Below are 25,103 nucleotides of genomic sequence, written 5' to 3'. Positions count from 1 at the left end.
TGCTGAGAGAAGTTCCTCGAATCGGTTCTTTTGAACAGTTCGTCTGAATGAAGCGGTTCATGAATGAGTCGGTGGTTCTTTACGTCATTACATGGTCCCTTTGCGTAGTACATGCTCTAAAACGTTCACGTGGATGCTCTAAAAAGCTATTTATTATTTCAATTTATCTTAAGATTTAATAAATAAGGTCTTTATTTTAATATCACACGTCCTTGTTCAATTTGTTTTAGCCACTACATCCAGAAAATCCACTAATTGTATCATAAGTATAATTTGGATAACAATAGCAACAATGAAATACATTAATTTATTATATTCTTGATTTCAAATTAATTAATTATGTTTGAAATTAAACCAACTTTCCTTTTGCTTTACATTTACATTTTGTTGATAAATCATACATTCAAGTCATGCATATATTTCCAGAACATTTGTAATTTGTAAACATATTTGTAAAATTTTTGCTATTCTTTATCATTCAAATCCTTAGTTACATTAAATCATTTTGCAGATGTCTTATCAAAAGTATCTTACAAATAAGGCTAACAGAAGCAATCAAACCAATAAAAGTGCAACAATACGTAGCCTACTCTAAGTGCTGTGACCCCTGCTATGTCCAGCTTAATCTTATACATAGTTTATTTATATTCAAGGTGTATTATTTTAATTAACAAAAAGAACTTAAACAAAAATAATAAACACTAGAGAGCTAGTGTTAAGTTATTTCATTATATACTACTTAATTAAAATAAGTTGTATACATTTATATTCATATTCTATCGTTCATATTAATTTTATACATTATAAATAGCTCACTCCAAAGGCATTTATCATCGTCTGGGCATTTTTGAAAGAGACGGATCTCGGTTCAACGAGTCGGCCAGTTTTTGACTCGAGAGCCTCTGCGCCGATTCAGTCCAATACATGCACTAATTGTTTAGACAAGTCAGCTGAACCGGTTTGAACGATTCGTTCAAAAGAGTCGACTCAAAAGAGCCATTCGTTCACGAATCGGACATCGCTACAAGACAGATACGGGGGTGTTTTGACGTGCGGATGCGGCTCGGGCAAGCTGCGGTGGATGTGATAGAGCTCCACGATTCTCCCCTCTCGGGGCCAGAGTTCACATCCGAAGGGAACGCGAATAGGTAATGTTATTCAAATACTCATATTATCACCCGCTGATCCTTTATTACCACACGCATTTTGTTAGATGTCATTGTCGCCTATTGTACGGGCGATAGCACAGACAGAGAGAGAGAGAGAGAGAGAGAGAGAGACAGCAAACGAAAAATATTACAGCGAGCCGCTCTTTACCAATAATAATGAGATATCGATATATGCATGTGTCATAGATCCGGATTGAATACGCCTTATTAACGAGACAATTCATGCAGGTGGCATCCACAGACATTTTAATTCAACAGAGAAAGCGCCCTCTCTCCATTAATTTATTTTTGTTGCCTACCTGTTTGTGAATGTGCAACCTTCCTGTAAAATAAGGTCAATGTATTGATTTGGAAAGAGCAATGCAAGATGGGTGTCAAAAATGGTGGTTTGTGAATAGATGTGGACTGCAGAATGGAAACATGTCATTGCTCCTGAAAGCCGTTTGCTCAATAAATAAAGTCTTTAGAGATCACCCTACATGGAGCATGTCGGACACTGCTCGCTTCCTCCGTAGACGTTTAAGGGACAGCCATTCATTGTTGTTTTGTTATGTCAGCTCAGCTGAACAAACATTTAATTCTTCGTCCGCCAGGCAGCCAGATAAGCGCGAATGTGCCATTTTGCAAGTGAGAACACAGACAACTGTGACAAGCAGCTAAAGATACGAGGATACAACAAGTGAGTGGCCTTGAACAGCCCTTGCGGTCAATATCTAAACACTCCCTTGTGATTAAAAGTCATCAGAGGATCCAGCATAGAATAGAAATACTAATGGCAGCTGCCCAAAGGCCATTAGGCATCCCAGCCTTATGTAATGAAGTCCCACATCATGCTATCAAGGGATGAGGTTTAAGCGCGAGCTTCTTCATTTAGACCCGACCGTTCACATTAAGACATTTACAGTGCGCCGGGACAAGGGTGCATGGCTATGTGTGTCTGATGAGACGTTGACAGGGCTTTGTAGTGAGAACAGAGAAGCCTTGTGTCCTCATGTTTTATTCATGTCCAGCTGCGAGATAAAAACAGAGGCAGGTAGTCACAGAGATGCCATCGACAGACCAAGCGCGGGGCTGCTCACGGATGCACAGCTGTCAGACACCGCGAATACAGGCAAAGGCTGTAGTTATCGTCGGGCCAATAGAATGCCCCCTGCTGTTCGGTGGCCTCAAAAAGCCAATTATTTGAAGCCTAGTTAAGGGGTTTTCAATAATTTAGACGCTACGGCCCCCAAGTTTGATCATCCTCGTACGAGGGAATATTCTCAAGGCCCAGTTTAAAAATGCATATGGACAATATGTAGTTTCCGTTACATACAATCAGGTTAAATGGCATGTGATCAGTGAGGGATATACTTAGTCTTCACAATGGCACACACACTATACGATCATAACTTATGACTTTCCATTTCCGCCTGAACGCTCTGTACTTCTGTCCCTCACAGCCTCATTTTCATTTATGTCAAGAATTAAATATAGTGCTACCCCGACTAAGGTCTATTACATATTAGTAATGTACTGTTAAATATATTGTTTATTTATTTTTATCATATTATGTTTACTTATTTTCTCTATAGACGTTTTAGACCCCTGGTGTAGCTCACAGACAGATGAAAATTCTGTCATATTTACTGACCCTCATGTTTTTACACTCCTTTACGACTATTTCTTTCAGTTATCGCGGATGTCAACGTTTTCTGTGAAAAAATGGCTAGCAAACAGCTGTATGATGTGAAATACAGCACACAGATGACTTTTATGTTCCCTTTATAGTGCTTTTTGGAGGCCCAGTCATTCACCCTAATAATTCAGAAAAAAAAATACTATCAGAAATGTAAAAAATGCTCTTTCACTAAAGCAAGAAAGGTTTGAGCTCGCATAATGGTGAGCAAATAGAATGTCAGCCGTTCTTTTAAATCTGCATTGTATCAAAATTAGAAACAGGGCCTTCAGAGGAATGCTTTTAATTATAATCTAGAAGGTTTTGATTAATATTTGTATTTAATGATTCGGGTGAGTTTGCAATTTAAATCTCATACGGTGTCTATTTTTGTGCTCCTCTCTTGCCCCCCATTCTCACTTTCACATCAAAAACCTCTTGACTCTGCGCTCCCTGCCTCAATCCATGATAATTCTCCCTCTGCGGGATTGAAAGATTGCTCCAGGCGAGAGAGCAAGAGATTACACAGTGAGATTAATGTGCAGGAGTAAACCCACACTGCTCGGCAACATAATCTCATCCTCACAACACATGGCACACACACAAACACGTTCTCTCATTCAGAACAGTTACCTCACTTCTCCTCCTTCAGGGTGATGTCACACCGTCTACCAGGGGGTGGCCGTCCCCTGCCGGAGTCGCGCAGCCTCTGACGCCCATGGGGCGGACGCCCCCGTTAACCGAGCCGCTGAGTGCGTTTGTGTAGCCGAAGCCGAGCACAATGGGCAGTCTGGGAGAGGGAGTGGACCCGGGCATGGTGAGCGAAGCTCTTCTGGAGGCCCTCTGCTCTGAATGCGGACAGATTCACCGCTCCTGGGAGAACCACCTTTATAACTATCGCCTGGAAGTGGATGATGATTTGGTGTGCCACATCTGCCTTCAGCCGTTGGTTCAGCCCCTGGATACACCATGTGGCCACACCTTCTGTGCCCGCTGCCTGCGCAGCTTTCTGCAGGAACGGGACTTTTGCCCGCTGGACCGTGCGCATCTGCAGCTCCAGGTCTGCCGGCGCTCCAGCATTCTGGTGCACAAGCTGCTGGATAAATTGTCGGTCACCTGTCCGCTGACGCCTTCTTGTTCACTCAGCATGCCTCGCTGCGACCTGGAGGCACATCTCAAACACAGGTAAAACTCTCATGAATATTTACACTATTTAATATCAAACGCAGTATCTGTTGAAATAGTCATATTATGGTCGTGTGCAGTGAAAATGGTTTCTACTCTGAAGTAGAAAAACTGGAATACTGTTTTCTAAATGTACTTAAAGAGATAGTTCACCCAAAAATGAAAATTATGTTATTAATTACTCGCCCTCGTGTTGTTCCGAACTTGTAAGAACTTGTTCATCTTTGGAACACAAAGTAAGACATTTTGTATGAAATCCGAAAGCTTTCTGTCCCTGCATAGACAGCAAGGGAACGTTCAATTTCTAAGTTCCCTTGCTACGTTCAATTTCCCAAAAGGTAGTAAGGACATTGTTAAAATATTCTATGTGACATTATTGGTTCAACTTTTTTTTTTTTTTTTTTAAGCTATGTGTATATACATGTTTTTTTGTAATCAAATATTTATTAAAAGAAAACAATCGAAGGGAAATATGTATATACACAAATATCAAATCAATATTCACACTATACATGAATACAAAATAAATAAGTAAATAAAAGAAAAAAAAGAGGCGTACCCACATGCATACCCATAGGGGCATTACTCATGTTCAGGAACTCCAATTAAACCAAATTAGAATACAGGTAAAGATAAGAGATCTTCTCACCAAACCTGCTACTTGTATATTTTTTGTGTGCAAAGAAAACAAAAATAATGACTTTATTCAACAGTTCTTTTCTTCTGTCCGCTGCCATTCATGATGCCAACGAATGTGCATTCCTCTGCTTGTAAACAAGGCGCAGCGCACGCGTGTTTCATCAGCAGCATCACACGCTTGCATCATACTCTTGTGAACGGCTGCTATTTATAGATATAGATTTAAAACAATATATTTCATATATCTCTTATATCTGGAAAGAAATATATATATATATATTTATGTACTGTAATTTACTTTTCTATAAAAGCATACCAAATTTGGAAACGTGCATAACAATGGTTACATATATAACACAAAACTATGGACTGTAAAAATCTTGTTGCCTTTGCAGCCAGTAAAAGTAATCTAGTTGACTTATTTAAAAAAAAAACAACATAATTTGTTTCTTGACAGGAAAAGTGTTCTTCAGAAGCGCTCATTTTACCAGCCTGCAAACACAAATTTGTTTTCAGGCAGACCGATGAAGTCAGAGTGAGGATTATTTTGACACCTTTTTAAAAAACATCATTAAAATAAATAATATATAATATTTATAATACAGTGCACTCCACTCCTCCAATGTTGCAAACCTGCAGTTTTCAAGTTAGTGTTCTTTTAATTCAGCCGAAAGATCACAATACGATCTATCATTCTTCTAACGGTCACATGACTTCACGTGATGCAAATTAGCAGGTCAAGAAGTTTACCAAACCTGAACTTGTAGTGCAGTGAACGTCCAGTGAGCTTGTGTTTACAGTCTCCCGCATTTGCGTGCCTATGAATGCCCCTTAAGACCTCAATTATTAGTAGCAGACAGTACTACCAGAAAGTGTTACATAGTAAGTGTTTTTTTAGGTTCTTAATTGGAATGTACTGTTCATTTATCAGAATATTACCTAAACTCCTAATAAACCTCATCATCATGCACAATACAACGGTTTAACTTTAGCATTACCACATGTCTGAGGGGATTTTTAGTCAGAACAGGCAGAAGGAACAAGTATCATACTCTGGTATCTGTTAGAGTAAGACAATAAAGCTTAGCAAAGGCTCCAGTGACTTTAGGAGTCACTTTCTTGTGAGTGGAGCCTGCTGGGCTTGATCTGACTTCCCATCTGGGGATTATTTGCCCCTTTGTCATGTGATGGGAGATTAGTCGGTCCTGTGTAATGCACTGGACAGCAGCAGTTTCATATTCTCTTCAGCCATGCTGGGAAACTTCAACTCTAGAAACCTTTTCAACCACTTCTTCTGTGAGACTGCCAAGGGCAACCCAGAGCTATGGTGAGTTAGAAAGGTCCGTATGGTATTTAGTACTAAGAGATAATAGAGAGTGGTTACAAATGTTAAGAGTAGTTCTGGTGCACAAGATAGGATTGCCTTTAGAACAGCTAAAGGTCTTGGCCTACTGAGAGTTTGGCGTAGTGTCTAAAGCCAAATGTGAGTTTAATAGTTCAAAGCTGAGTTAGCGCACAAATCAAAGGACAAATTAGCTAAAGTCTTAACTGTTTTTGTAAAAACAAGTTTGAAAAATAAAAGTTGTTAAAGTTCTGTCATCATCTCAAATCCCTAATTTACTCTTATTTGCAACAATGTTTTATTTACATCTTAACTGAAGAAGACCCAAGGAGATTAACCTTAACAAGGCGCTAACACCTTCCTAAGAGAAGGCAGAGTTACTGCCGGAATTAGCTGTCTTCTCTTAGCTGTGTTGACAATCCCATGCTTTCTTGTTATACTATGAGACCTCAGCGTGTAATGCTATCCTACAGGTCTTTGTCCCCACTGATGCGTAGAGTAATTAATTAGCGCTGTTAATTATATGACAGTCACGCTAGAAATGCTAAAATCCTCCAAGCTCAAAGGCAAAGAAAGATCCCATCGATTCGCTGGACCAATGTTGTTATTGTTAACTAAAACTAAAATAATTAAAAAAATTTGATTTTGGTAATTGAAATAAAATAAAATAAAATAAAAAACAAACCAAACTAATGAAAATGGCAAAAAAGTGACTAAATTAAAAATGATTAAAAACAAAATTGCAATTATTAATTGCATATAATCACATCAAAAATAAACATATGTGTGTGTACTATGTACATTTATTATGTATACATAAATACAAGCGTACATAAATACACATGTAAAAAAGGCTATGTTTATATATATATATATATATATATATATATATATATATATATATAATAATTTATATATAATAGTATATAAATATTACTAAAAATAACGCTGCGGTAGACTGGGTTTGGGAATACAATATCAGCACCTTCCTGGAATAACATCTGCCCTGAGGATGTAGCACAAGGTTTCTCATGAAATTTGTTTCCTTTTTCATGCCTTTGTTCTCAATTTCATGTCAAATGGGCCTCTGTGTATTTAGCCTCCAAAATATTTCTGTTAATGTGTTTGTATGTGTGTGGGTCTAGGTGTCCTGGAACACAGAGTCAGCGAACAAAGCTGGAGCGGACACGGATGGAGGGAAGTGAGGACAGGGTCACAGCGACCAACCCTCCCAGATCCCCTCAGACCGAGATGAAGGAGAGTACGCCATCACCACCTGCTGGATCCACCGCATGCAACAATGCTCCTACATGGACAGAGGAGCCTGGCGTAGACAACCCTGCCTTTGAGGAAAGCACTGAAGAAGACAGTGAGTACCTTAGTGAGTACCAGACATGTACACTATCGGGTGGGTTTAGTTTTGGATTTGGTGTAAGGCATATTTCCAACATAATAAAGCATTAACTTTTAGCAACAGCTCAAAGATATTTCAATTCTGAATCGCTGCAATACATACCTATATCAATAATTGTAATAAAAGTGTGCCTGTCACTCAGTAAACGTTTCTCTTTGAAACTGCAGCGAATCGTTCAGTAAGGCACGTAAAAACAGTGTTGCACAAAAATGCACAGAGGTACATATTTTTATGGGACCAAGTCGAGTATTCTTGATTTGGTTCTGCTGCATTAGATGATACACTGCGCTATGTGTTGCTAGTATGAGAAAAAGTTTCAAATGTATATTTGTTAGGGTTGTCTGTCTAACAGTGCTCATCAATGTCAAAATGTTTCAGCTGGCCAATCAAATCATCCATCCATCCACCAGCTCAGTTTTAAGGGTCAAAGAGTGTAAGACGTAGAAGCTCAATATTTAACATTTGACATCTCTTTGATAATAGAAATGTTACACCGAAAAAGTAATAATCGCTTAAGTAATGTATTAATTTTTAGATTTTAATATTTTTGCCAAATTTAGTTATTTTTTAACTGAAAAGCTTAATTTGGTATCGAGTATGATTAAAAACCAAAAACATTAAAGCCATTTTTGAGATACAGTTAAAATTGTGTACATATATAAAAAATATGAATTTATATGCCCCACAATTTTAGTTTTTTTGGATCCTCCAATGTCTGGACCATAACTATATATTTCATTATATAAAACCCCCCTATATTAACAACATAAACAAAAAATACATAACATACACAAATATTATGCGAAATAGTCGCATAATAATTTCATTCAGTTTTCATCAATACATTTTTATAGTTTATTCCGTTAGAGATCTGATTAGCACATGTTGCTAAGCTAACATAATACTCTGTGGTGACTTACATGTTTTATGGAGCGAAATGTATATTTCCGGCTGTGTTTTTGCCCCTCATAGGTGTCCATGGTTTAGAGTGCGCTCCTCCTCGTGTAAAGCGTCCTCTCAGCAACCCGTGCATTCATCTTCTCCGCACCGGCAGTTCTGCCTCTTCAGGATGGGACTTTGTTGAAACTCTGCCTCTTTCTGCTGAAGAAGGTATGATTATTTCACACAGCCCTAGACTAAACCTTGTTTCTTAAAGAAATAGTTCACCCAAAAATTAAAATAGTCATAACTCACTCGCTTTCTCATGCCTGACTAAAAGCGTTTCTTTATTACGTTAAAAACACAAAAAAGATATTTTGAAGAGCCAACAGTCTTTCCCATTTCCCCATTGACTTCCATAGTATTTGTTTCCCTACAACAAATAACGTTTGCATGAACTATCCCTTAAAACACCTTTGATATCTTTGTTTGGGTTCCATACGTCTTGTTCTTCAGGTTGCGTGAAGCTTCCATCTTTACCTGAGGGAGAAATCACTACTATCGAGGTTCATCGTGCAAACCCCTACACAGAGCTGGGCATAAGCATTGTGGGTGGAAACGAGACGCCCCTGATAAACGTGGTAATACAGGAGGTGTACCGGGACGGTGTTATAGCTCGAGATGGACGGCTGCTGGCCGGAGACCAAATACTTCAGGTATTGTCGTTGTTCCAAAATAACCGTTTGATTCAAAAAGTGCTATTTGCAGATCAGCTCTGATACTTTAATCAATCTCTGAAGATCTCTAATGAATAGTGGCTGCAGAATCGCTATCAGCGTTAATAGATGCAGGACAGCATTCTTCAAACTGACATTCACCAAAACCTGCTTCATCCTTTTGACCCAGAAATACATCTTAAGCTTCGTGCATTGACTGAAAAGGAAAGTCTTTCTTTTTTATGATATAATTGTTTCAGTTTGAGATATAATTTGTGAAGAATTTGATATTAGACAATTAGGAGATTTTTCAAACATTTTGTTGTCGTTTTTATAGACTTTATAGAGGCATTCAACTGATTAAGTGATGATACTAAATGCATTGATAATGTTATATGTATGTGTATCCCTTTAAACTAACTTAATAAAAAGATATGTTCTCATGATTTCTTATTTTAAATTTTTTATTATACATATTAGTGCTGTCAAATGATTAATAGCCATTAATCACATCACATAACACGTGTACTTTTTGTATATTAGTTATATAAAAATACACACACATGCATGTGTATATTTAAAAAAAAATTATGTTAATATATTGAATATTGATTTTATATATATATATATATATATATATATATATATATATATATTTACATGTGAATATTTCTAAACGTATATTAACAAATTAAGTTCTGTTTTATCAAAAATGTAAAAAACAAGAAAAAAATCTCTTCGACACCAACAGCTACCGACACAAAAGCTTGGTCTGTATGTCAAACATATTCCGTTTTCCTCTACATTTCCCATTGCAGGTGAACAACGTAGACATCAGTAACGTGCCCCATAACTTTGCCCGCTCTACCCTGGCCCGTCCTTGCACCACCCTGCAGCTGACGGTTCTGAGAGAGCGCCGCTGCTCTGCCAGGCCACCTGCAGCGACTGCTTCACCCAAGGGCAGCCCTGCCAGCATACGCATCACCCTGCACAAGCGCGAGTCATCCGAGCAGCTGGGGATCAAGCTGGTGCGGCGTACAGATGAAGCGGGTGTGTTTATCTTGGACTTGCTGGAGGGAGGGTTAGCCGCTAAAGACGGACGACTTTGCAGCAACGACAGAGTGCTGGCCGTCAACGAGCATGACCTGAGACACGGCACGCCTGAGCAGGCAGCTCAGATTATACAGGTAGAGAGAAAGCATGTGTGGGGCATTTCAGGTTAAGATAAGGACACTAGTAGACCTTTGCCAACTGATAAATGGCTAAAAGATAGATAGACATCTATACTGTTTTCTACATGAATAAAAAATCTAATAATACTAAAAACTAAAAGTGAATTTAAGCACCCCAGAATTATATCTTAAAGGGTGAAATCTGGATATTTATTCTGAGATTTGATAAAGCTTACATTTCACAGTGTTTCAATTCAATTCAATTATCAGTGTTGTTAAACATTAACTTTAAGTAAGCAATAGATGACAGCAAAGGTAATTGAATTACCTTTATTTCATTTAAGTCTTATTTTAATATTAACTTAATGTAATTAATTTATAATATTTTCAATTATAATTTAATTTTGTGAGTGTAGTAATTTAGTTATTTTCTCGTCATTTAAAACAACAATTACTTTAAGCTGTATTTTATTTTATTTTCAATTTTAGTATTTTTGTTTACTTTAAAAAAAACAAAAAAAATTTTTTATTTAGCTGCCATGCAACATTTCTCATTTCAACTTAGGTTTTTGGTAAGTATGTTCTTGTAATTTTTATATTTTATTTCAGCATGTTGTTAACCATAACAGCAACACATGACGGCAAAAGTCATTAATTATCTTTGTTATTATATTTTAGTAGTATCTAAATATCTGGTAACACTTTACAATACAGTGTCGTTTGTTAACATTAGTTAATGTATTATCTAACATGAACAAACAATGAACAATACATTCATAACACTATTTTTTGATTTTTGTTAATGTTAGTTAATGAAATACAATCATTCATTGTTAGTTCATGTTAGCTCACAGTGCATTCACTAATATTAACATCACAACTTTGTACTAAAATGAACTGAAAATGAACTTTGCTAAAATGAACATTAACTAAGATTAATAAATGCTGTAGAATTATTGTTTATTCTTAGTTTGTGTTTCCCAATGTTGTTAACTAATGAACCGTATAGTAAAGTGTTACCAATTATCTTTACTTTCATTAGCATTTATGTACAGCAATATAATTTATTAATATTTTGAATTAACTTAATTTTTATATTCTCAACTTCACTGTAAATTTAGTTCTATTGTCATTTTAATTAGTTGTTGTTTTTATATTTATATACAAATTATTTTATTTTATTTTAGTTGTATTCATTTTAGTTTTACATTTCTAATTTTCAGTTATGTTTTTATAAGTTTAGGTTTTAGTTCTTATTTTAGCTTCATTTAAATTAACACATGGTCAGCACATGTTTTAGATAATTAGGTAAAGCCATACGAACAAGTCTAATATAGGCCACTAATCAATATAATTACCAATCCATTCTGTATTCTTAAATATTGAATGAAAACAATCCATGGACTTACACTGAAAGAGGGCCATGTCTAGAGCCCGGAAACCTGTGAGTAACATCCTAGCAACCACATAGTTCCTCCTGACAACCATCACACTGCGGTGGTGACCGCTCACATTTTCTTCAAGAAAATAAACATCTTCTTTCCTCGAATAAATATTCTCATAATAATAGCGCTATTGTCATCTTTGCAAATCTCAGTGCCTTTTTGGGACATTAGGACACCCTCTCTGCTGCCTCGCTCAGAGGGTAATGTGATTGATAGTATCTTTATGTCTACGTGAGCTGCTTTCTCCCATCTGGCTGCCCCGATCACACAGAGAAAGGGCAGCTAAAGCATTATTAAGAATAGCACTGGCAGGACTTTGTCAGATATAAAGCCACCTCGGCACTCAATATAAGAGTATTAGGTATTTATACGGACCGCCTACTGTCGTCTTCTAGGCTAGTGGAGAAAGAGTCAATCTGCTGATTAGCCGGTCCAGCAAGCAGACTATGGCCGTTCACATAGGCTCCACCTTGACCAGGGATGTTTGGAGCCATGAACACATTCCGCCTCTTCCCTGCACTGCGACCCCAAGCCCCGTCCCAAGTCTGCACCTTGCCAGGTCTTCCACCCAGAGAGTGAGTACAAACGACTGCGGCCAAGAGCGAGAGCAAGTCTGTGTGTGTGTTGCAGAATCTATTTTAGCATCGTGGAGACGTAATTAGGGAGCCCTATTTCCGAAGCATCTGGGTAGCTTCCAGTTTTTCCATGAGTTCAGACCACAACCTTAATTACTCCTTGTTGAATCTATTATGAGATCAATTACGAAGTTGGAGTGGAGCTGCTCCCTTTGGGAAGATGAACAGCACTCAACTGAGAGCCGATCAGAGTGTCAATTTAGAAATGGGCTTCCCTTTTTCCTTCTCCGCATTTGAGACAAATTTAGATTTGATGCTATAATGCTTGTGTTTTGTAGGATCTCTCCCAGTGTGTGACCTGTAAGGAGAAACACATCACTGTGAAGAAGGAACCGCATGAGTCTCTGGGTATGACTGTGGCAGGGGGACGGGGCAGCAAGAGCGGAGAGCTGCCGATCTTCGTCACGAGCGTCCAGCCCCACGGCTGCCTGTCACGTGATGGACGAATCAAACGTGGTAGGTTACATAAACCCTTTTTTTTTCTTAAATTAGTATCTAAATAATCTTGACCCAAGCATGGACCAAACAGGACTTCATACATACTGTGGCGAATAACATGATTTGTGTTATTCTGAGGAAAAACAATGATTGTTTTTGTTAGCATTTCATCTCTAAATAATGATCTATGTGTTTGATTCACTAAAATGAACTGACTCAGACTACATTGGTTGCGCTGTATGCTGGCATTTCTAAATCACACAAAATGTCAGGGATTCCGCTTTTGCTTTCTACAGTCGCCATTCATTGTTTGCATTTTGTATTTAAGCCTTGCACGGGTCTGTTTTCTTAATCCCACTCCCAATTTCTGCCCATTACCTGCTCCCACAAACACTCTAATATCGAATATATATACTTTTGCCACAAAACTGGGCTGATTTCAAACTGTTGAGTCTGCATCGTTTTTTTCCTGTGGGCTGAAGATTTGAAATATTGTATAAATTACATTCAATTGAAATGCTGGTATCGAAACATTTTGCTTTCTACCTATGATAAACCTGTGGTAGATGTTAAGTTTTGTGAAGGACGGTCACTTGTAGGAAGCCTTTTAGCTGTTGAATACCTTTTGAGTTTTCATATGGAATATGGAAATTGGTCTTCTTATGGGGGTACTTTAACCTGCCTCAAAAACAACCCCCAACCCCATCTACATCCTGCCACCACTGTTCTCTTTTTTGAAAACTAAAATATGGTCACACTCAACTGCTAACTGACTCCAATTATTTTAGAATTATTCATCAGGAATCAGACTACACTGGTTGTGCTGTATGTGTCTGATTCACTAAAATAAATTGACTCATTCATTTAGGAATCAGACTAAAGTGAATACACAGTATGTGTTTGCTGTACTATATAGAACCAACTTATCAGGATCTGAATACACTGGTTTTGCTTAATTTACGAAATAGAAATGACTCATTATTTGGAAAAAACAGACTACACTGGTTGTGCAGCATTGTGCTTGATTTACTGAAAAGGACCGGTAATTAGAGTTATTAATTTGAAAATCAGACTACACTGATTGTGTTTAAATCACAAAGAAGGACAGAGTCATTTCATTGTACTGCATGTGTTTCATACACTAAAACAAAAAAAACTCTTCATTTCAGAAATCATACTAAACTGGTTGTGCAGCATGTGCTTGGTTTTGCTATAAAGAGCCGAGTAATTAAGAACAGTCATTCATTAGGGAATCAGACTACACTGATTGTGCTGCGTGTGTCTGATTCACACATATACGCAAAACTCATGAGGTTGTTTTTGAGGTTTTTGTTGTCTCTGATGATAAAGTGCACTGAAGCGAAACCTGTCTCTGTGGGGCTTCAGCCGTGTTTCAGTCCTCTCTGTGTGGCTGTTAGGAGTGTCTCTAAGTGTCTTTGTTGTCTCTCAATGCTCAGGGGATGTACTGCTGAGTATTAATGGTCAAGATTTGACCTATCTGAGCCACAGCGAGGCAGTGGGCACTCTGAAGTCCAGCGCCGCGTCCTCCTCTGTCCAGCTGAGGGCACTAGAGGTGAACACAGTTGAAGAACCGGGCCCGGACGAAGAACTTCTCCCTCCGCACGAAAACGACTATGACGCAAGCTGGTCGCCTTCATGGGTCATGTGGCTTGGACTTCCCAGGTAAGAGCGCAGTCAATCAGATTTTGTAGAACTTCACTTGGGGAGATCTTTGATGAATGAAACAAGCTGCTCTATTAAAGTGGATGTACTTTTGGAGGAGTCCAAATGGCTCTCTTTGAACTCCACTGGGAGGCTTAAAATAGCATTCTCACCTTGCTGAGCACTGATCCAAATAACCCTAAAATAGTCAAAGCAATCTGGCCAAGACTATCATCATGCCAGGTTCACCTACTTTTTTTTCCTCGTCCAAATCTGGGTGGAAACGGCTTTGAAGGTAGAGAATGCAGCTATTTTGATGACTTGGAAAATATCTGTAGTGTTGATGTGTTTTGGATCAGCAGCTTTATGCAGTGCTAACCCACGAGGGGATTATGGCTGTGTCGTGATGTAAACATCAACAGCTGCAGATTATCAGATGAAGCATGCATGTGGAGATAACTTGCTCCTAGCCCATTTCAGCCCAGTCTCAGGTCGTTCAGTCCAGTCTCACTCCCTCCTTTTTTTACTCTGCCCTCCCTTCTGTCCTTCATCATCTGTCCCCTTTGCTTTGGCACCCTTCTGTTTCCTTCTCACTTCCTGTCATTGTGCCAAATCCTCCATTTCTATATATCTCCTACCAACATGCATTTGCTTTTCTGTGTTTCTCTTTTTTTGCGCTCATGATTTCTTTGGTCCCCTAGTTTCTAAGCAATCCAAAATAACATGTTTGATTTCTGCGTAATAAAAAAAGAAAGGAAAAAGGAAAAAAGATATTTGCTGTTTATTTCACTTGTTTTTCCACATCATCTCTCTGGTTCTCTGTCACAGCTACCTGCATAGCAGTCATGAGATTGTCCTGCGCAGAAGTCACCCTGGCAGCTGGGGCTTCAGCATTGTTGGAGGTTATGAGGAGAACCACAGCAACCAGGCGTTCTTTATCAAGACTATCGTCCTTGGAACACCCGCTTACTACGATGGCCGTTTAAAGTGAGCAAGCACAACAAAACAAACAATAAACAATGACCTAATGCTTCACGGCTAGATGATACAGCACTTTCAGCATTACCTTAATTAAAATGTTAAAAAACAAGCTTACATCTCTGGCCATCAGTGTTGCATAAAATATATATTTTTTCCTATATACTAAAAAAAACAATACTATTTTTTCTACGTTTTATTACAAGTATTTAAATAATAGGTTTATTAATTAAATATATGATTAATAAATTAATATAATTTCTTGTATCATATTATTCTTAAAATATTTATAACAACATATGTACTTTTTATTAATAAATTACTATTTATTACAAATTAACTTTATGAAGTGGAAATTTCCTATATGCCTATTTTTTATATTTACAATATAATATTTATGAATAATTCCTTTAATTGTGAACAACTTATCAATGCAGATAATTTAATCAAAGTGTAAATTTGAATTTCTGGCTTCTCCAGTCAGTCCGGTTAGTCCCTCACCCCTTTATTACAATCAACTGCAACCTTGGAGCCTGCCCTCCATCCAATCAACCACCATTTGGTAACAAGAAACAAGTCTCTGTCCCCCAGTTTCACAGACAAAGCTAGTCCCAGACTAATATGCATGTTCGAGCTGTCTCAACTAAAAATATCTTGCTCCGACATATCTTAAAATATGTAAGTGACATAGTTCTGTGTCAGCATGCAACCTGTAATGTTTTTTCCTAAGGCATTTTTAAGGCAAGTTTTAACCCTCATTACGATCTGAAAAGCCCATCGATGTTAAAATTTAAGTCTCACAGACACATGAATGACACTCGTGGTGTTCAGTAACCAACCAATTCAGTGAGCTGGTGAGTCACTTAACAGCTAGCTCAGAGTAAATGTAACCGATTGATGAAAAACCGTTCTGACCGAATTCACTGAAACGGTGCTTCTTTAGCACTGCATTCACACGATCACACGGTTTCATTTCCCGTTCAGGTGCGGTGACATGATAGTGGCTGTGAACAGTCTGTCCACGGCTGGCATGAGTCATTCTGCCCTGGTGCCAATGCTGAAGGAGCAGCGGAGCAGGGTAGCTCTCACCGTCGTGTCCTGGCCAGGAAGCCTGATCTAACTCCGCCAGGACGCCATGCCTCACCTCAGACAGTGCTCATATCTGTGTGTTCTAATGGTCCTATGTGTTCTACTCTCTGCCACGGAGGCACCATAAGGTCAAAGCCAGAGTCTCGGAAAAATCGAATGCTTTTACTTGATGCTGAATAAACCAGGCCTTAGAAAACCTGCCACGCCCATGAGGCCACCCCCCTCTGGAGAGCAGCCTTAAGGTCTCCCCTCACCATGCCGATCAGCAGTCCACTCTACCGGAGGTTTTATATACATGTTATCTCTAAATGTGATCTACGTTTGTGAATGTTTGTGTAAAAGAGAGACCGAACAAAAGTGTATGCGTGCAAGTATGAATGTATGAATGTGCACAGCTGTTTAATAAATCTTTCCCAGTGAGGATACAAGAGTTAAGCCTCAGTTGATGTGTAAAAATGATTTCTAAATCCACTTATAATCAGATTTGATCCAGTCTTTTTGCTACAATAATCTTGGAGAGGTCTAATGTTCGTAAGTTGCAAGCTCTCTAGAGATAAAAAAACACGGGATAAATATTTACCATCCTAAAATGCTTTTAAAAAAATCTTTGAAAACATTAGCAGCAATATCTCACGGAGGATTTTAGCATTTGCTGCCGTCTTTGGGCAAAAGTTCAAGGTTTGGCTGGTTAAGCATGTCCCCATTTGCTCACGCTGGTAAATGCCATTGCTACACCATCTGGCAGGGGGAAGAAGAGAGATGAAAAAAAACAAAACTTTAAAATCTTTATGAAACAGCATTTAATTTGTTTCGAAAGGCTGTATCATTTTAGTATTTCTCAAGAGAGCTTAAAAGCATGAAATCAAGCGCCGCAAAGATGCATTTGAGTTTGTTTTAGCACTTCCTCTTACATTATACTGAAACCAGTGGATTTTTTTTGTCAAATGCCTAAAATAAGGTCTGTGGTTCACACAAGCGTATGATAATTCACATTTTACTGTAGAGCAAGAAAATTTTTTTAAAGCTTTTGCTCGTCTTAAATACACAGAAAGGCTAATCACAACAGACTATTGAGTAGTAAAGTTTTTCCCTGCTGTGCAAAATGTCCCTAACATTCAGCATCATGAGCAAATGCCTTTTCATTGTCAGAAAACAGCCAAACTCACTAGTCCACGTTCATAGGCCTTTTGTCATTTATAACGTACACACTTGCAGTAAGCCACTCAGTCAGGGAACTACTTTTGTAACTGAAGACTAAGCAGTTCTGACAACTGCCTTTGTCAAAGTTCAGGTGTTGACTAGAAGTATGCACTCTGCGTGAAACTAAAGAGGACAGAGTTAACCAACAAGCATTTCCTTTCCACCATCATGAACTTTATTCACCACAAAACAAGAGTTGCAGAAGTGACCGTTTATTTAGTAAAGTGATCTAAACTGAAAACGTTGGGTCAATAAACTGAACAAAACTTGGAAACTATGGGGGGAAAAAAAAAAAAGTGTCAAGGCAATGGCTTCTTTGATGTGGTCTTAGTCAAGGACACGTTTTGCAGACGCTGAGATAGTTTAGCAGCATCTGACAACTTTGTTTTGGATGGAGTCTTCTTGCGCTTCTTGACTTTTGGCTTCTGTAAGAGATGATTTAGTTGAGCATCTCCAAAACATTACGTACTGAAACGCACACTGAGCGCAAGTTTACCTCCAATTTTGTCTTCTGAGGGTTATGGACCACAAAGTGCCTTTTCAGACTTTCCTGCAAGAAAATAACTCAACTTATCTTTTTGTTTTATATTACATTACATTCTGCGTGTGCATGCCCAATAAGTTAGAACGCTGACCTCCATAGCAAAGGCTTTACCACAGCCTGCAAAAGGGCAGGTGAAGTCATGCTTCCCTTCATGGAAGACCAGAATGTGGTTCTGGAGGTTGAAGTTTGTGGTGTAGCTCTTCTCACAGCCTTCACGAATGCATTTAAATATGCGCCGCTCCCCAGAGTGAACATATTGTTTGTGCTTCTGCAAAAACCAGGCGTTGTGGAACGTCTTCTTGCATTGATCACATGGCAGGGTTACTGGCAACAAAATGTGACCAAGCATGGGAACATCGTTCAAGTGAACCAATTCAAAATGAATTATCAAAGGGATTGAGAACATACCTCTGTGCGCGGTCTTTCTGTGCTTCTGATAATCTGACCAACTTTTTCCTTTGAAGGTACAGTACTCCTTGTCACATGGATAACCTAAAAAATTAGAAGGAAGGTTATGCATTTATTATTATTATTTTATTTTATAAAAAGTTAGGTTTTTGCCTTGTGTACACATTACCTTCATGCATCTTCCCATGCCGGTTTAGGGCTTTAGGGGAAGCAAATTTGCCATCGCACCCCTCAAAGTCACATCTGTCAGAAATTAAGTAACCAGTTAGAACACACACACACACACAAAAAACCCACACAACCCCAAAACTAATTTTAAAGTAACACTTACACAAAAGGACACTCATTTGTGTGCTCACAGATGTGAATTTTCAGTTGCTTTTTCTTACGGAACTCCTTTCCACAGCCTTGATGGTTGCACTACAAAAAAACAAACACAAAACATTGTCAAGACATTTAAACAAATAAATGAATAACAAAACCACAATTATTCAAGTGACTCACCGCAAAACAGCTCTCTTTTTGGTGGTGAACATGAGCAACATGATTCTTCAAGCTGCCAGGCGTGGAAAACGCATCTGAACACCCGCTGACTGAGCACCTTTACCGATTTGAACCAGTCGAGGAGCAGAAATGTGCACAAAAGCGGAATAAGGATAACGTCTGACTACTTAGCGAACTGCTCAACTAGACCTTTTTAGGCATCAGAAAAACAACAATAACCACCTGTCAGAGCAGCTTGCTAGCTCTGCAAGGAGGGAGCGTTTTACATTAGTCGGTGAATCGGTTGCGTAAACGATTCAATGACGAAGATTCAGATGAATCTTTTTAAATGAACAGGTACAAGCGTCACTACGAACATTTTATAAACCCCATACAAAACACTTGCAAAAAGCAGAATAAAGTAGCAAATAGACTATAGACGAATCAGTGGAAACAACCGAGTCATCTGCAAGTTGAAGTAAACAAATAATCCGTGCGGACTCACAGGTAGGGTTTCTCCCCGCTGTGACTCAGTTGATGTCGGGTGAGCTGACAACGGGTGCAAAAGCTCTTCTCGCAGTCTCCACAAGCAAAGGGCTTCTGGTGAATTATTCAGAGAGGCGCTTAGCGCTAATATGAACATTGGCAAAGTATCTAAAACGCAGAGAAGACTCCGGTTATCGATTGCAGTCACTCACCAGTCCCGTGTGTCTGCAGTAATGCGCTTCCAGCTTCCACAGCTTTGAAAACGTCGCTTTACAGTCAGCGAAAGAACAAATTAAATGTTTATTCGGATGTTTAAGTCTTTCACCCATGCTAGCCTATTATTAACCGCTACTATCAGATAGTGGCAGATCGGTGTTCGGCCCACAACACCGGGATTTGATTGAGCTTCGTTTTATTGTGAATGGAACATACCAACTGAGTACAATGAGCGTCGTAGCGACAAAAAACTACCAGGTGCTCTATCACCCTGCATGTTCTTTTATTCTGCATTAGCATTATTAATAATAAAAGATACACTACGAATCACTAAATGCCTTTGACTCACTAAATTGCAGTGTCGCGCTCTCACAAGTTGGCATGGCTTGTTCCTGATTTGAATAGGGCTGCCTGTGCGCGTCACAGACACGTGACGTCGTGTCAGGCCCTCAATTCATGTTTTTGTTATTGCTGTCATTAAAAACTGTAATCAGTCTGTAAAATCTGTTTGAGGTGAAATAAACAAGAATAAATTAAGATATTGGAGTAAAATATTGGAGCGCATACATCAAAAATAAATACATAAATACAAATATCTAATATGGCCTAATTACCTGTTTTTATTGTTGGTATTGCTTCCTTTTTTACTTTTAGATATGGTTTGATATACGTGTTTCGTTTTTGCAAATTTCCTATATGTATTGGATATGGATATATAGCCAATTGATATGTGTGAATTTGTCTGAATATATTTCTCCTATTTCCATCTAGTTATTTTTACTAAATGAACCAGCATCACTGTTTATTTTCCATGGTGATTCACACCTGGTGTAACACCTGATAAACGCTTACACTAACTGCTCACCTTCACAGGCTTGTGATCGGGACTGAAGGTCTTTGGAATTGTCTGACAGAGATTTATGTGGATATTAAACCGTCAAGTGGCTCCATTGAAGTCTGTGTATGAATATGTCTGTCTAGGGTGTTTAAAAGACTGCCTGGCTCCATCCATCACACACACACGTGGAAATTACTGCCCTAATTGTGGTTTATCAGCCTCCAAGAACAGCTCACTGATATGTATGATTTACTACAGTCAAGATTGCTCCTATGTGTCCCAAGGTGATCGTGTTTTACATCAAAACATACTGCAACCTATTTCTCATTTCCTGCTATCCTGAGGCAAAGGGGGTATTGTTTTTCTCTTCCAGCTTGGAATTATCTGATCCAGAACTTTCATGTAGTAATTATTCACAGGGACCGCACCTTTAAATTATTCAAGGATGAACAACCGTAAACGGCCAAAATCTAAACAGCCCACAGTCAACGGCTTAGAAATTCAAGTGGGAAATCAAAAGTCATCCGGACACTATCAAAGTTTCCATCTGACATCAAGTTCAGGGGAGATTCCTGCCACACAAACACCGCCGTGCATCTTCCTTCACATCATCCGGTCTCGCAATCCTTCTGTGTTTGGGACTGATCAATAAAGCCGCCTCAATATCTCACTGGCCATGATCTGTCCTGATAAGCCAGCGAACAAAACGGCAAACACCAGCTCACAGCCAAAACGGTGTGTTGATGGTGATTAGAGAGTCATGCCTTCGGTCCCCCGTTTGAGCCATGTCTTGCTGATTTCACAACCTTATGGGGATTTGAAAAAGAGTTAGAGACTGTGGCGGGTGAAGACAACACGATGTCTGGTTGTACTATCTCCATATGTCGTGTTTGCTTGTCTCCCTGGCTGAGAAAGAAAAGTTAATGTGTAACATGGGCAGTCGATATGGCTGCCGCGCTGCTTGATGGTCTAAATCTCTGAGTGTCAAACAGGTATGATTAAGGACCTCAGGACTTGCCTCTGCCCACTCCGCTCCATCCCTTTTCCTCTTTACCTCTCCTCTGTTTGCTTTGTTTAATTCAATCTGTGAGTCAGAGCTTTGCAACAATGTTGCGGAAGATACTTTGAAAATGCAGCTTGCGAAGCTTTGCTAGCAGTTATAAAAAGTAGACAAGTACATTGAAGGTATATATATATATATAAAATGATAAATTCTATAATTTATAGTTTGATTGGAGCAGCATTTTCTGGTACAAAAACAAAGAGAAAACAAATAATGAATAAACAGTATGAAACTATAAACAACACAACACCATCATTTACAAATTATTTTTTATACTAGACTCGGATCGATGAATCACTGTTTATTTATATGATCTATCTGAACCAACCTGCACTAAAGAGAACTGAACTCTTCCTCAGCGTATTTGAGATTGAGGACCATTCAAAAGAACCAGTTCAATCAGACTTTTCAACATTACATATGAGAGGGAGGACCGTTCAAAAAAAAAAAGGGTGGATGAGAATGAATCTGACTATATCCAAAAATACAAATGAAAGACAGAAACGTTCATAAAAACCATTTCAAAAACACAAATCAGGCCTTTCTAAATATGTGACAGGCAGGAATGTATATGATGAAACCATTTAGTACATATGATGATACTGATGTTGCAGAACCGATTAAATGATTAATAAGAACAAATCAGACTTCATACATAGCATAAAAATCCCCCTTTGGTGGATCTAGACAGCTGGAGCTGGGGAAGGTGGAGGGCACTGCAACTGTTACAGCAAGCACTATCTGAGCAGGTTGAGCAGCAATCTGATTGGCTGCTGATGTGAAAGGAAACCAATAAGCTGTGCCAAGTTAATAATTGTGTCATTATACCATATTGATTTACAACCTAGCGATCTACTCAATCCGGAGTTACATTACAGATTCTTTAGATTTAACTAAAAGATTGTGGTAATGTCCTGTCTTTGATATCTTGTATATTATTCTGTCAGATACTGTAAATGTTACAGTAGCGTTTTCCAATTAATTAATGGGATATAAATGAACCCCTCACCACAGAGCCCTTAAAATTAAACACAATAACAAGCTAGGTTTGATGTAAAGTTCCCGTCTTAGTGGCGTTAATTCATTACTAATGAAAATTCTTCAACCATTCTCACACTTTCGACATCTTTGTAGTGATCAATACCAGGGCAGCATGTCACTCGTTGATTGATGCTATTGATTATGACCTCTGCGAGCCCTCATCACCTTCATCCCAATCCTTACAAATATCTAACGGCGGCACGATAGCAGAGGGAACAGGGCCAGCGGATAGGCACGGCACACAATGAGGTTATCTAGTCATCCTCACACATTCTCACAGTCATACTATGACCTCTCAGCGTGCCATCCTAATACTGTGGCTAATTCCCAGACCCGTGTGTCCTCCGAGAACAGAATGAACAGATCATGCCTAAAAAGGAATAAGGTCAGATTCTTCCCCATACAGCTAAATCTAAATCAAGCTCTTCAAACTACATAACGCAGAAGCGCTGCGCACATATCGCCAAACGAAAACGCAGTGAAGGACACGAATGTGAGAACATCGTGGAATTGAGGCTGCTTCTCATACGCACCCACACATCTGCTGCGTATCTCAGGAACTGACCCTAATTGAAGCAAATATTGGGTGAAGTACTGAGGTGGGATGAGATAACATTTGTCAGATACGCAGTCAGGCATTCAAGTCTGATTACACAGCACAAGTCAAGACACACACCAAATCACACAAAAAACATCAGGCACACAAAGGGCCCAGAAAATACAAGTGTACATACTCCACAAAGCACACACGTATCGGCAAATAAAAGTATTTATGAGCTTTTTTTATTATTCGGTAATAATTTCACCAATCACTTCATAAAAAGTGAACATTACATTGATTTATAGCTTAATGTTTTCATATTAGTCAACCCGTTTTTTAGATTGTAATTTTTAAATAAAACTGCCCTTCATATGCTTTATTAAATCCAGTTTAATTCTTTCATTCTGGAGAGCTGATTTCAAACATTTCGCAAATTAGAAAACGAATGAGATGTTAAATTTATTTGAGCCCAGCATTATTACGGAGGCCTAGTATTTCTCATTTTTAACGCGATTTTCTTTTTCAGAAGATGCAGCGCTTTCTTTTGGGTAACGTTTGGTCACTTCGTTGTAATGTCACTGTAAACAATGAACATTTGTCATAACGTATAATTCATAGGTATACTTCCATAATCGTTATGTTTTCTTCAGCAAAATATATTCAGTGACTGATTTTTTTCTGAAATGTTCACTTTCGCAAACAGTAGGGTAACACAAAATCCCATATTGATGTCTGATCACTTTGATGCCAAACTCATTCATTTTTAATATACTGTCATGATCTTTGCTATAATGGTAACAACACAATCACTCGAGTCTAATAGATGTTAGATAAAAATATATTCAGTAGCGTGTTTTAGCACTTTAACTTAGTATTTTCCTTTTAACGGAAATAGGATTATTCTGTCAAGGTAGCGGCTAATGCTGCCTTCTAGTGACGGCTCAGGTTAACTACCATACAATTAAGCACTACAATCTGTATCTTATGCGATCTGGTAATGAAAATATTCTCGAGTTGCTTCATAACTTTTTATATTCTGCTGGTTTGCAAGTATTAAATCTTTTAAATAGATATTTTAATCCAACGGTGTTTAGTTGAATTCCATTTTAATGAGACTTTCTCTTCCTTTTTATAACTGCACCTACAGGTAAAAGCAGCTGTTGACCTGTGAACATCAACCTCTGAGGCTGGATATGAAAAGAAAAGAAAAGAACAAAACCGTCCTATGATCTGGATATGAAGATCAGACTGTTTTACTACATTAAGCAATTAATTTCACTTTACCATTATAAAGCAATTATAAAGAGTTATTTTACAAATATTTTCATTGCAGCCACAAATTTTTTCCTGTACCTATACTATGCTGTATGAAACCACCCCGAATAAAGCCAGTTCAACTAAATTGTCACTCGACAGTACAAAACCTTGGCAAAGATCATATTTTGCTTAAAATCAAGATGAATTGGAAAGCTTATTGCTACCCATAGCAAAGTAAAAAAGCCTTTACATTGGAATATACTTAAAACATTAGGAGCTGCATTTTTAAACAAATCTTGAGAGAGACAGGTCAGAATGTCTTAAAGCTGGGTTAAAAATGTGCCATCAAATATTCAACAGTGCTATAAAAACTTGACCAACACATTCTCTACTGAGCTGTGAGCTGAAAATTAAACCACGAAAAACATATGCACGTACAGTTCTAGAATAATTTGTCACAAATGGACTAAAGTAACAGAATTATGTATTGACATCTTGAGTAACGTCTCTGTCGATTTACATCAGCACTCAAAACACAGCTCATATATAAATCACAATATATGCATACTTGAATAACTGTCAAAAGAAAGAGTTCCAAACTTAATA

The 25,103-nt window shown here is 38.3% G+C and overlaps 2 protein-coding genes across 3 annotated transcripts; one reads left to right on the top strand and one right to left on the bottom strand.

The window, feature by feature from the left end:
• The first annotated feature begins 1,017 nt into the window (after positions 1 to 1,017).
• lnx2a (ligand of numb-protein X 2a) lies at positions 1,018 to 16,850 on the top strand. 2 transcript variants are annotated; one of them, XM_043225658.1, is made up of 11 exons: positions 1,018 to 1,148; positions 3,479 to 4,011; positions 7,138 to 7,361; positions 8,379 to 8,516; positions 8,802 to 9,001; positions 9,820 to 10,188; positions 12,014 to 12,193; positions 12,532 to 12,709; positions 14,149 to 14,374; positions 15,182 to 15,340; positions 16,316 to 16,850. In XM_043225658.1, exons 2-11 carry the CDS (start codon positions 3,608 to 3,610, stop codon positions 16,449 to 16,451), a joined length of 2,214 nt encoding a protein of 737 aa, XP_043081593.1. In that variant the 5' UTR covers positions 1,018 to 1,148; positions 3,479 to 3,607; the 3' UTR covers positions 16,452 to 16,850. The 2 variants fall into 2 exon arrangements, with proteins under 2 accessions (XP_043081593.1, XP_043081592.1); XM_043225657.1 differs by having other exon boundaries at positions 7,138 to 7,373.
• A 966-nt stretch (positions 16,851 to 17,816) lies between these two features.
• On the bottom strand, positions 17,817 to 19,945 carry gtf3ab (general transcription factor IIIA, b). The gene is made up of 9 exons (XM_043225852.1): positions 19,754 to 19,945; positions 19,561 to 19,655; positions 19,077 to 19,173; positions 18,904 to 18,992; positions 18,742 to 18,815; positions 18,573 to 18,656; positions 18,256 to 18,488; positions 18,117 to 18,170; positions 17,817 to 18,045 (listed from the first exon to the last, which is right to left on the bottom strand). Exons 1-9 carry the CDS (start codon positions 19,868 to 19,870, stop codon positions 17,920 to 17,922), a joined length of 969 nt encoding a protein of 322 aa, XP_043081787.1. The 5' UTR covers positions 19,871 to 19,945; the 3' UTR covers positions 17,817 to 17,919.
• Positions 19,946 to 25,103: the final 5,158 nt, after the last annotated feature.

The sequence above is a fragment of the Puntigrus tetrazona genome, chromosome 24 (assembly GCF_018831695.1).
Source record: "Puntigrus tetrazona isolate hp1 chromosome 24, ASM1883169v1, whole genome shotgun sequence".
Classification (NCBI taxonomy): domain Eukaryota; kingdom Metazoa; phylum Chordata; class Actinopteri; order Cypriniformes; family Cyprinidae; genus Puntigrus; species Puntigrus tetrazona.
This window is presented reverse-complemented; position numbering and strand designations above follow the sequence as displayed.